The sequence below is a fragment of the Hydra vulgaris genome, chromosome 03 (assembly GCF_038396675.1).
Source record: "Hydra vulgaris chromosome 03, alternate assembly HydraT2T_AEP".
NCBI lineage: Eukaryota > Metazoa > Cnidaria > Hydrozoa > Anthoathecata > Hydridae > Hydra > Hydra vulgaris.
Window position 1 is genome coordinate 60035746 of NC_088922.1, and position 14255 is coordinate 60050000.

General features: G+C 27.7%; 1 protein-coding gene across 1 annotated transcript in view; it reads left to right on the forward strand.

The window, feature by feature from the left end:
• The first annotated feature begins 11828 nt into the window (after window positions 1-11828).
• LOC100210713 (tyrosine-protein phosphatase corkscrew) overlaps window positions 11829-14255 on the forward strand; it is a 52084-nt gene continuing 49657 nt past the window's right edge. The window contains exons 1-2 of the mRNA XM_065793860.1: window positions 11829-12030; window positions 12178-12297. Coding sequence (XP_065649932.1) covers window positions 12020-12030; window positions 12178-12297 — 131 coding nt within the window. The 5' untranslated portion in view covers window positions 11829-12019. The remainder of the gene's footprint in view (window positions 12031-12177; window positions 12298-14255) is intronic.

Below are 14255 nucleotides of genomic sequence, written 5' to 3' on the forward strand. Positions count from 1 at the left end.
TACAAAAAAAATTAAAAAATAACACAAAAAATAAAAAAAAAACTACAAAAAAATTTTAAAATGTGGGCTACTGTTTTTGCTTATTATACGAACTATTAATATTTACCAGTTTAAAGTAATATTAAACTTAAGGCTTTAAATTGTTGCGAAAATAAATAATAAAAAAGATTTTCATAAATTTTTTAATAAATAATACATTAGTAATAATTTTTAAAGTTTGCGTCAACGGTGCACAGCGGGCCAAACATAGTGGACTATATATAGGTCAGAATTGCCTAAAAGTGGTAAAACTATTTATGGGTTAAACAAGACACATGATACATGTTTCTAGGGGTTTTTGGGGCCAAGGAGTTCGTTTTCGGGCTACATTTTAAGCTTGATTTGGTTATGGCTACACAAATGGTCATTTTATGGGTTGACAAGGGTGTTGTAAGATGTCTCGATGGTTTTTAAATTAGATAGGATATGTTGTTTGACTAAATATCGGTAATTGCGGTCAAGGAATTAAAATCTGGGCATATCAAGTCTTTAGAAGTGGTCATGACCACTTGAATTATTATTTTAGGGTGGTCTTTGGTGGTCCTGGGATATCTCGATGGTTTTTCAATTAGACGATACATTTTGTATGTTTATATATAGGTAATTGAGGTAGGAGAATTCAAATCCGGGCATATTTGGTCTCCAGGAGTGGCTTTAATAGCAAGGTAGTCATTTTAGGTTTGGTCATAGGTTATCAAGACGGTATTTTCTTAATATTTATTTATTTTATGCACTAAAGTTTTTTGATAATGTAAATATAAACATATAACGTAAAATAAAATAGAACTTTATTAATATATATTTTTTTATAAATAACAATGGATGACATCATGATATCCCTCTGTTTAAGATAAGTTACTTTACTTTTAATTTTTTTTGTGTAGGAAGGACCAATGAAGTAAAAAGTAATCCCACGGACGCCATATGTATCACTTTTTTTTAACTTTATTACGTAAGGAAATTAACCTACTTTACTTAACTACTCTATATTTAACAATCTGACAGCGCCATTATTACAATTAGTATAACAGTTTTCACAAATGTGGCTGAAAACTTCGTTGATTAGTTGTAGGCGAAATATTGTGATGTTTTGTCTTCGACAATTTTTTATATAAAGAATCAATAACCAGGCCTTGTTAAGAAGCGCTACGCAGCTCGCATTTTGCTTGCGAAAAGGTGATTTGCCTACGCGTTCAGCAGTTTTGCGCTACGCAAAAACTTATATCTTTTAGAATATTTAAATTATCTTTTGATTACCGTTAATGTGACGTTTATTCAGAAGAAATAAAGTCGTAAGTAAAAGCATTTAACCGCATTTGTAAAATAATAGATTTTTTTGTTAAAGAAACAGTTTGTTTCATAATTTTTTTTTTGTTATTAAAAATTAGTTAAAAAAAAAAGTGTATTAAGTTTTATCTTTAAAGGAATTAAGTATATAAATTCCTTTTAAATATAAAAATTATTTTTAGTCATAATAAGTTTAAAAAATACACGATTTATTTTGATGTAAATATTTTATTAATAAGATATTTTGTTTATTGTTAATTCAATAACGTAAAGTTTTAATGACGTTCATTTAATTTATGAAAATAAGTTATGATCACGAATATGTTATCGGTAACTGATAAATAACAAAAAAAAACTTTATTGTTTAAAAACATTATTAAAAAGAGTTCACAAATTAAATAAGAAAAAATTTATTAACAGTTAATAAAATAACAAAAAACCAAATATAAAATCATAAGAAAATAAACAAATATTTTACGTTTCATGAAAAAAATATTTTTTTCAAAATAAAATTTAGTTCATATTTGAAAAAAATAATAAAAATGATTTTTTTAATAAGAAATTAGATTTTATTTGTAACTTTTGTTATAGTGAGAAAAAAACAAACTGTTTGTATGATTTTTAACACGTTAATAAAATAACTTTAATTACAATGCGGTACTTGAAAAGACGCTAGTGACGCGATATAACTTCTAACGATGCAAAATATATTTGCTGAGTTGAGTTAATTAGAAATGCGCTACGCGTTTTCGCTACGCAGCGAAATCTCGTAACAAGGCCTGAATAACAGGCCTTAGATATCATTCATATTATATACAGAGACTTACAAAAATATTATCAAGTTTTAATCTTACTCAGCAGAAAAAACTTTCTGTTTGAATAAAAAAAAACACTTGATTTTGATATCTCTCGTTAGAAATAAACTTTCTAAACATTTATGTAATTCAAAATCGCATACATTTTTAAAACTATTACAGATAATATATTAAAAAGCCATATAGGTAAAAAAAAATTTTTATATGAGGAGTCTACTTGTAAATCTGATATTTTTCTTTTTACCTGTAATTAAAATCTATTTACTACGTGTTTGTTTGACAATATTCAGCTAATGCAAAGCTATTCTAAACACTGGAGTCAATCCTGGCAAAGGTTATTTTGTATTGTTTGTAGTTATCCATTTAATAATAAAGTTATTTAAAATATTGCCTTGGCTATTTAGTTCATAAATTAGACATAATACTTGTCTAACTCACTTAACGAAGTGCAACAACGAGAAGGTAAGCCATAGGACTTTGCACTCCATCAATAAACTGACGTGTTGCCTAAGGTTAGCCCTCCATTTCTGGATTCTTTCCTTTTTTGATAGGCAATTTAAGTAAAGTATTAGTAATGTTGTCTAAGGTTAGCCCTCCATTTCTGGATTCTTTTTTTTTTTTTTAATAGGCAGTTATACACAAATATTTTTAAAACATTTTATAGTTTTTTTTACTTTTATTTTATTCTTTTTTTATAAATTTTAATAAATAAATAAACAAGACAAAATATAACACAACAAATAAAGTAACAACTAAAAAAGTAACGACCTAAATCACCTGAAAACGCTTTCAACGTTAAGAATTAACAGAACAGCAAATGAGTTTCACAGTTTTATAAAACAATGAATAGTAATAATTAGCTGATAAAAAACGATTTTCACAATTTAAATGTTTAAAACAAGTAGAAATATTTTGCTATTGAGAAATAATTTACATTTAAGAGATACTTTTAACACAATAGCTAAATTTTTTACTCATGACTTCAAAATTTTTGTTTGAATAAAAACTCTAACTTTCTGCCTCCTTGGATGCAAATATTTCAATGACTCTGTTAATATCAAGAACTATTTCCTGATGAATAGACATTAAAGCAAGTCCATTAAATCTCTTTTCTGACATTGTCTTTTCTGTACTCCTAGTGAAAAGTTTTATTCTCCTAAGAGTAGATATTGACCTTTCACACTCACAAGTTGTGATTGGTATTGTAGCAAGTATATAAAAAGCCTCTAAAATGTTTGGAAAGCCTCTTATATCCATAAACTTTAATGTATCTGAAATAGTAGATGATAATTCTGTCTTTTCTTTCCAAAATTCCTTCCATACCTCTAATTCAGCATTAATTGAAAAGAATTGAGAAAAATTAAAATTATAAAAATTCAAAAAAATAAGGAACTTTTTTTAAATTTTTATAAGTTTGATTTTCTTTCCATAGACAATTTCTTAATAATTGCTTTTTTAAACTAGCCGGAATAGCACATAGACCATTATGAACAATAAAGCTCTCAATATAAAACCTTTTTTCTAGTTCATTGAGAAGATGATTAGGAAGAGGCAATTTAATAGAAACTTTAAAATAATCAGATAGGTATCACATATTCTAGGTTTTATTTCACCAATATCAAATGTTTTAGCCAATGCAAGAGCAATTTTATAACATTTGTTATGGTAAACATCAACATTACTTTGTGTTTCTTTTAAACGATTAGTCAAATTTTGAATTTTATCCAGTTGCTGGGAAATATCAAAAGATTTAGTTTAAAGGGAGAAACAAGTTCTATAAAATTAATCCATTAGTTGTTTAGTTAAAACTAAAGAAACTATAAACGAATTTATAATAATATCATTTGATAAAATCTCTTCAATTACATTTCCACAACACTTAATTAACTCGTTACGAATGGTCTTTGAAATATATGTGGAGTTTTTTGGGGCAGAGAGAAGATACTCCTTTAGATTTAAACCGCATGCATTAATTTTAAAGTTTAAAAGCTCAATAAAATTACCCAGCCCTGTAATTTTTGAAGATTCTCCAATTTTTCCTTGATATTTTCTATTGTCTCTATGACCTCGTAGGAGCATATCATTTTGACCTTAAAATATTATAGTCTTAAAAATTGATTCAAAGTTTTTTTTGTTTTCTTCTATACGTTGCTTCCTAGAAATATTTAGAGAATTTTAGAGTAACAAAGCCAAGAAAAATTATCTAACCATTTTAGCGAAAAAAATCTTTTTCTGCTTTTACCTGTGAAAGGAAATTGGAAGCATTTATCCAGAAACCAGACATTAATTATTAGAGATAACAGTTCATTATCATTTGTTCCTGTTTTTTATTTTTCACCATGTAGATGGTATGATGAAACATCATAGTTTGAATAAGATGCTAACTGATTTGTATTTATATATAATGCTAACTGGTTTGTGATATGTAATTTCAACAACTTTGTTTTCCTTTTGTGGAACATTAGATTAAAGAGTGTTTTTATCACTGTTGCTGGCATCTTTTGAGATAATTACTTTACTTTTAACTGTTTTATTACAAATACCAGACTTATCTGTATCTGAAGTGTTCTAAGAAACAGTAGGAAAGAATAATTTAGGCTGAATTATTTTTTGTATTTGGTAATCTGTAAGTGGAAAACTAGTCTTCACTCATAACAACAGCTGAATATTTTTTTGGAAGATCTTTAATCAGTGCTACAAAATTTGGCTTAAAAATATTAAACACTCTTGTTTTTTGTTTTATCTAAATTGCACCACAAAATATTTATTGAACAATTTAATTTTTGGATGTGAGGCTTTATAAGAGTATTAAAAAAACTTTTTTAACACTCTTATAAAAACCAATTTCAGGATAGATAGATTCAATAGGTTGCCTTATAACATTAGATAATGCTCTAAGACAAATGAAAGATGAAAATGTTTTATCAAAGCAATTTCTATACGCTTCTTTTAAAAGAAGTTCAGAAATCATATTATTGTTTATTGTTGAATAACTGTCGGAGCATTTAAACGAAACACTGATAAAAAACAAATTAGAAAGCTGAGAATATTCAGATCTATATTGATTAAAATAACTCCATAATTTTGAAGTATTTAATTTTTGAAGCTTACTTTCATGTAAAATCAAAGATACCGAGCTATAAAGACAATTCCTATTTTCAGTAAACCTGAGAAAAATAGTAAAATGAATTGAAATGTTAAAATAAGTATAATATACTAAAATGTGATAACAAAAAAAAAATAGTATAACAATATTTTTTTTTTTACCAACATTACATTAGAGTATACGCCATAATTTCTTATTAAAAAACTAAATCACTTTTATAGGTTATTTGTAAGCTTAATAAATAATTCAATTTCATACACATTATTAAGAATATAAATCTGTTGTAAAATGTGTTAATATAAAATAATTAGTTGAACACCAATAATTAAAGTTAAAATCTAACATAGATCTATCATCTAGGTCTATTGTGATATTAGGTCATCTAGGTCTATTGTGATATTGTGCCATCTAGGTCTTTGTGATAGGTCTGTTGTGATATTGTGACGTCTAGGTCTTTGTGATAGGTTTGTTGTGATATTGTGACATCTAGGTCTTTGTGATAGGTCTGTTGTGATATTGTGACATCTAGGTCTTTGTGATAGGTCTGTTGTGATATTGTGACATCTAGGTCTTTGTGATAGGTCTGTTGTGATATTATTTTAATAAAGTTTTGGCGCTAGTTAACATCTCTACCCCCTCCCCTATTTTTATTTTTGATTATGATAGAGAATTTTATCCTGATTAAGAATCGTAGAAATACATAGACCTGAAAACTCAAGGAAAGTTCTCTAATTTAATGTTGAAGTGTCAAAAAAATATATCAAAAACGCTAATATTCTTTATAACATCTTTTTTATAACATTTTAAAATTTCATCATTTAATTACGCCACCTAGTTTCTGTAGTTTGAAAGTAATTAAAATACTCATGAAAATTCCGAAAGTATTTATAAAAATTTCGATGCAAAAAATTTGCAAAAAACAAAATGTAATTATAAAAGACTTTCTAAAAGAAATGTTAGTGTATTTCTGTTTTTAAAATAAAATGGCGAATGCCAGACGACCGACTATTATTGAGTTTGATAGTCTTAATTTACCGGAAATTGGTCGCAGGTTTAAAAACAATAATAACGTACGCATCCGGTGGTGCAGGGAGTTTGGTTTACTTGCTATCATTATGATCTGTCCTCGATGTAACATCCAGAGCAACGAACAAAATAGTCATAATGTCGATGGAAAGATTTGGAGATGCATGCAAAAACAATGCAAAAAGAAAATAGGTATTCGTGTTGGAAGATTTTTTGAAAGTTCTCAACTGAAACTTTGGCAAATAATAGGTATTGTTTATATTTGGACTCGTAGTGCCGGAAAAAGTCGTGGTCTTTCAGTAGAAGACATTCAAAAGGATTTAGAAATTGGTGGCAATGAAATTGTAGTTGGTTGGAATCAATTTTGTAGAGAGATTGCCGTTACTTATTTCTTTAACAATCGTGTGCAATTAGAAGGGCCAGGTTCAATAGTGGAAATAGATGAATCACTTTTTTCAAGAAGGAAGTACAACCGAGGTGGAATTGTAGAAGATCAATGGGTTTTTGGTGCGTACAATATAGCGACTAAAGAAGGGTTACTCATTCCTGTAGCGCACCGCGATGCAGTAACCTTATTATCCATAATTATACAATGGATTCGTCCTGGAACTGAAATATGGAGCGAGATGTGGGCAACATACCGAGGTTTAGCAGCGCAAGGTTTTCAACATGGTACAGTAAGCCATACTTTACATTTTGTTGATCCCGCAACAAATGTTACAACAAACAGGGTTGTGGAAATGTGGCAAAGAAGCAAAGCCAAATTTTAAGCTATGTTTGGGCCCACAAATCGTGAAATGATTTCCGATTATTTGTCAGAATTTATGTGGGCGCAAAAAAAAATACTAAAATAAAAAGAAAATACACAACAAATTTCTCCAAAAAATGTTTTAGCGAAATAAAAACCGGGCTATAAAGTTTTTTTTAATGATTTCATGTTTACCGCCTTAATTATTAACTTAGTCGTGTTTCAAAAAAGATCGCGAATTTCAGCGTTTTTGGTATATTTTTTGGACACTTCAACATCAAATTAGAGAACTTTCCTTTGGTTTTCAGGTTTATGTTTTTATATGATTCTTAATCAGAATAAAGTTCTCTATCATAATCAAAAATAAAAATAGGGGAGGGGGTAGAGATGTAAAGTAGCGCCTAAGTCTCCAAGTACTTTCATAATTTGCCTTACTTAAAAGCATCCGCATTCTTTTTTAAGCTATTTTGTCTTATGCAATTTCACTTTATTCAAAGCGGACAATTTACTCCATTGTAGAAACATCTACTCCGGAGTAAAATGTCCTATCGAACATTTTACTCCGACGGGACAGTTTTCTTCTTTACAGGTCATCCGTAAAGTACGTCACGCAAAATTTATTATTATTATTGACTCTTTTGCAGAGATTTTAAAAATAATATAGCAATGTTTACCGCGAATTTTTTAAAATTTAAATTTAGCGTGACGTAGTTTATCAACAACCATTTAGACGAAAAAATGATACGCAAGTCTTAAAGTTGTTTATATTCGTTTTCAATAACATATATTCAAAATTATTTCAATAATTAATTCCAAAAGTTCTAAAAGATCTTTGATAAACATTAAATAAATTTGCTTATAAATCAACATGACTTTAAACTATGTGGCCATGGCCACAACTATTTGCATATCTTTTGAAAAAAGCTCACCCCGCCATTGAAAAATCGACTTTGACATAAGTACTACATATGTATTACATAGTAGTACTTATGTATTACTACTATGTATTTCATTGTAGTACTGATGTCAAAATCTAATATTCATATTAGTATATCATATTGTATTTTTACAAAAACATTAGTTTTGACGTCAAAGTTTTTTATCAAATAACTTATTATTAAACAAAGCTTGCATATTAATAAAAATGTTTTCAAATACATGAGACATTCTTAATTACATAAAATGTTTTCAAATACATGAGACATTCTTAATTACATAAATGCATTTATATTTTGTAAAAATTAGTCTTTTACGAGTAATACAACACTTACTGAAAAAAGTCAGCAAACTAAAAATGTCGGTTAAATGTCGGTTTATTTTATAAAATTATTTCAAAATATGACGCTAACAATTCAAATCCGCATAGAATTTCAGTTATTGACGGCGCTTTTGATATAAAACAATGCGTTAAAGGTCCATCTATTAAAACGTAATAGTGATAAAAGCACGCGACATTTAAATTTGACCTCAAAAAACACGTGTTAATCTGGAGTAAAACTGTCCAGGAAATACACATGTTTTTGGTTTACGCCTGGATTGTGACAAACACATGTCTATAAGGGTTTTCATTCCGAAAGAGAAATTAGGTGCGCCGGCCGGGAGTAGTATCACCTACACAGTTGTACTCTTTAAATATCAATACCAATCAAACTCATTTTTCTGATTCCGTTCAAGACGTTAAAAATATAATTTAGTATTTGGCTAAAAGAAAAGTGTTGTCCAAAACCAAAGCTAATAATTCATTTTGACTGGTGTTATGGAATAATAATGGATTAAGAGATGAATGGTTTATAGAAAAAGATGACATCTCTAAAATAAACACAGTCAGTTTACAGGAAACAAAGTTGTATGAAATAATCGCTAGTGGATATCTTGCATTTAAAGACTTCTTTGCAAATAACTCTTGTAAGAAACTCTTTAGGTGGTTACATAAATTAAAGAAAATCTTCGTCCAAAAGTAATAAGTTTGTTTCAATGAAGAATTAAAAGGGAATAGAAGCACCAGGGAATAGAAGCTACAGTAAATTAAATTCAGTTAAAAAAACCTAATAGAACCATAATTGTTATAGGAGTGTATAGAACGCCTAATGCTCCACCCGACTGGTTTTGAAATTTAACCAAATTATTATTGGTATTGCTCAATTAAACCAATTTGCATATATGGTGACTTAAATGCTGACAATGTGGAACCTACATTATATCCAGCAAAGTCGTTACTTGATAGTTTAAATCTTGCTAATGCTTTTATCGGATTGATAGCTCCAACAAGAATAACAATAACCTCTGCTACTTGTTCAGAGATTATTGCTGTACCAGCTGAACAGTTGTCCACTAGCTACTGTGTGCTGGGCACATTAGCCATCACAGTTACTTACTTTCTTGAAGGAATCTGCAACTGGTTATGAAGGCTTACCAGCTTTTGTCCTAATGAAATTAGCTGCTGCTATTTCGCCAAACATTACAAACATTATTAACAAAAGATTTGAAGTACACTATTTTCCTATAAAGTGAAAATGTGCCAATATTGTTGCAGTTTGAAAATATAAAGGATCGATTGCATACCAGAGAATTACAGACCTTTTCAATACTACTGGTATACGGAAGATTGTTTAAGAAGATTGCGGCTAAACAGCTTTCATTCTATTGTGATAAAAATAACATGATTCCTGCAGAACAATATGGGTTTACAGGCCTTGTGTTAAAGCGTAAACTGGCACGCCATTTATGTACGCGCTAAGCGATTTAACGTAAGCAGTAAGCCATTTTGGTCGAGCCACTTTTTATTATTTTTTAATATTTAAACAAGACATCGTTTTGAGCGGTAAGATAAAAGAAGTAACTTAACGTTATAAAAAATACTTATGAAGGTTGAATGACGATTTAGTCACAATTAAGTAAAAAAGTTTGCGTTTGAAAATCGCGCAATTTGCAAAATTTGTAAATAGTATTTGTAAGTTTTTGCATTTGTAAATAATTTATAAATATTACGTTTAATGTAATAAGTTAAGAAAAAACAAAGAAAATTTCATTTTTTAACTTTTCCATCAAAAATGTTCAGCAAAAGAAAAAAAAAAAGATGTTACACGACTCCTAAAAAGAAACATTAAAAAAACATTTATCAGTCATTTTGGAAGAGCAAGAATAGATAATTTCTCATAGCAAACAATAACAAAAATAATTACCAAATTTCAAAAAAAAAAAAAAAATTATAAAACAAAACAAAAAATTATTAGCAAAAAATAGTACACATTAAATTTTATTTTATAATACCTTAATTTTTTTTGTTTGTTTTTTTGTTTTATTATAATGATTGATTTTATTAAATAAAAAATGAAAAAACATTATTACAAACTTTAGACAACATCTTAAAAAAAGTTTATATAAAACAAAGCCTGGGTTTAGTGAGGAATCGAGTTATTTATTAAAAATGCTCTTATAAATTCAGTAGATTTTTGGTAGCACAATATTGATCAGGGTAAATTTACTGGTGCTATTTTGATTGACTTATTTAAAACATTTGACATTTGCTCCGCATCAACTTCTAAATAAAAATTAATCATTATTCAAAAAAAGAATGTTTTAGTTTGATTACAGTATCATGGTTCAACTAAAACTATTTATCTAATAGAAAGCAGAGAGTTGTTCAGGAGATTAAATAACCCATTGGGTGCCAATGCCTTGCGGACTTCCTCAACGAAGTGGACTAATTCCTAAACTTTTTAATATATATGCTAGAGATCTTCCAACCTTTACAACTCAGTTTGTAGACGATATCGTATGATTTGAACACTTACAAAGTAATAACTGAATTGGAACATACATTCAACAATACTGAAGAATTCTGTAAATCTGGTCTCACAACAAATTCATCGAAAACACAAGTTATAATTTCCAAGTGTCATTGAAAGAAACTGCCTGATGATCCGCTGATGGTGGTAGACAATTGTGTAATTAGACCAGTCAAGTTTGTGAAATTACTGGGGTAACCCTCGTATGGCATCTTACTTTTTCTCCACATATAGAATTTGTTAAAAAAAGTGTCACGGTATTTTATGAGTTCTCTCAAGAGCTTATCAAAAAATTGCTTTGCGGATTATTTATGGAGTTGGTTGTGATGCCCATTTAGCCCCTCTACAAATTTAATTAGATCTGGACTCTAATTAAATGTTTTTCCCTTCTATTATTTAATAATAATAGAAGGGAAAAACATGTGACTGAATTCATTAATTCCATTATAGATAAAAACTCCATTATAGATTCCATTATAGATAAAATCATCCAGCTTTGTACGACCTATTTGGAGATCTTGAGGGTATCTCATAGAAAAAAAATGAATCTTGAATTAAAATCGGTCAGAGAGAGACGGTATATTTCCATTGGCCACCAGGTACTGAAAGTTAAGAAACTTTACAGTTAACCTAAACTGAGAGACACGAGGAGCGAGAACTAGATATTATAAATTTTTTGTTCGATTAAAAAAATTTTTTGTTCCATTCCAAAAAAAATTTTTTTTGGTGCCAGTAAAAAAATGCATAGTCATAAGAAATAAATCTATTTCTTTTGAATATGGAAAATGTAATAATAATACTAAAAACCTGTTTAAAAGACGTCTCTCAAACGTTCTATTTAATTTTATGACCAAGTCATATTTTAATTTATATTTCATTATCATAACTCGTGTTTATTATTATAATAATTTAATCTTTTGACTAAGCTTTAAGTAAGTATGTAGAATATTTATTTGATCATTATACCGGTTTATAAACTAAATATAATGGTTAAAAACTGTTGTACCGGTTTATAAACTAACGTGTTTATAATCAAGCGGTTAACTACAAATGCAAGATACCGAGCGTTAGATTTTATTAAAGACAACATGTAAACGTATAATATAATATCCTGTTTGTAGAAAGTATTTTAGTGAATGCATATAATATATCATTTTAAACAAATATGTTTGCGAAAAGTTATGAACATTAAAAAAATCCATTTGGTAAAATGTCCTTAAAGTAATTAATTTTTTGCAATCCAAATTTTTAAATTTATGTTTTTTTAATTATTGTTTTTTTTATGATCATTTACAGTTAATTAATTTTGCATAATTAAAAAAGTAAAAAAATAACAATATTTTGATACGTATATGTTTTTCATTTTAGATGGTTTCACAGTAGTTTAAATGGCTCGCAAGCAGAAGAACTTCTCACTCCACTTGCTGATGGAAGCTTTCTTGTAAGACCAAGTGAAAGTAAACACGGGGATTTCACTATTTCTGTCAAGTATGTTTGTAACTAAAAACTCTAATTATTTTATTACTATCTAAATTTCAATTAATTGCAGTCTATTATAGCTTTTTTCTAGCCTTTCTATATCTCCCTTTAGATACAGACACCTTATTACACCTTATTTGCATATTTTAAATGAGACTGTATTAATAAATTTTTTTTTTTTTTGATTTATATAAAATTTAAATAATTAGTGTGTTTATTATGCAAAAAATCAGACAATTGTGGCATTTGCTTTATTACACGTGTTTAACACTTGAGCTACCCATTTCAAATCTGACCTTATTGTGATTCCTAAATTTTTTTCTTCATTCGATGATTCTAAGACTAGTTGTCTACCATCTACTTTATGTATACTATAATTGTACATTAAATTCTGTTTGCCAATGTGCATAACTTTACATTTGTTGTTGTCTAAATTGATTAACTAGTTTTTACACAGAACTATGTGGAACACTATCACCTAACTTGATATAAAATCACCCATAAAATCTTGTCGTGTAAGTTAATATAAAAAATCTGCAATCCATTTTAATAATTTGCTTTTTATACCATAAACTGATAATTTTAACAATAATCTCTGATGTGGAACTGAGTTAAAGACCTCGATGAAATTTAAAAAAATAATATCCATAGATGAATTTTAAGACAAATAATATATAATAAAATCCATAGATCCTACTAAATTAGTGATACATAATTATGTTTCAAAAATCCATTTGATTCTGGTTCAATAACTTTTCACCATATAAAAAGTTAAGAATGCAGCCTTTTATAATGGACTCTGTGACCTTACATATAATAGAGGTTAATGATATGAGTTTATAATTCTCTGCAATCAATCTACTACCCTTCTTTAATAATGGGTTACATTTGCAGCTTTACAAATATCAGGCAGTTTTGAATTATTGAACAACATATTGAGCAGAATGTTTAACGGTATTGACAAACTGGACACACGTTGTTTAATAAATATTAATAATAAATTTGTTTATTAAATTTAATTCTAAATCTTTTTATAAGTTTCCAAACTATGTAAAAGAAGAAACTATGTTTAAGAAAATTTTTTAAATAAATTTAATTCAAGTTACTTTAAATTATAGGTATTTCATTTAACTAATTTGTTTATTTATTTATTGTTTTAAATCAATAATTTTTTTTTTCATTTGGTTATAGAAGTACTCATATACCAAAGTGCTTAATGCACTTATAACTGTATATGCATTGCCGGATAAAACCATAAACAACCCTGTAGACAAAATTATTAGATTTATTAAAAATATTTTAGAGAATTTTATCAGTAAATTTCATATAACAAATTTATGAAAAGATGATTTTTTCAGTTTTGAAACTGCTTTTAAACAAAAAAAATTTTCTCGCATTAATTTTTTGAAATTAAATTTGTATTAGTTTTTAATAAAAATGATTAACTAGTTTATGAGTAGTATGCAAAGATTTTGTTAAAATTGTTAAAAATGTTTAAAATGTTAATAATTTATTAAATGTTGATAGTTTATTTATTTTTTGACCTCTAAAGTGTCAAGACAAGTTGTGACCCAAGTGCCAAGACAAGTTCTGTTCATATCATAAAAAAACCTTGAAAAATAAGTTTCATGTTAATTAAACTTGCTAGAATAATTTATTTATCAAGATATTAAAAAAACTTTATAATTTTTAACAACATTTTTTTTTTTTATCAAAGGTAAGTTCCTGCTCTTAGATTTTTTTTAATAAAAAATACTCATCTGATTAATGTGCCTTTGTAGTTAGGGATTGTCCATAAATTACCCAGCACAAAATATATTTAAAAAACAGAAGTAAAAGATTTTAAGCTCTTTTACGCTGCAATTTTCATTAAACTTAATGTGCTTTTTTGATTTTTTATTTAAACTAAGACTCTGTGAGGGAAAACTTTTGATCTTTTTTGTTTTGTTTATGAGTAAAAGTTCGCA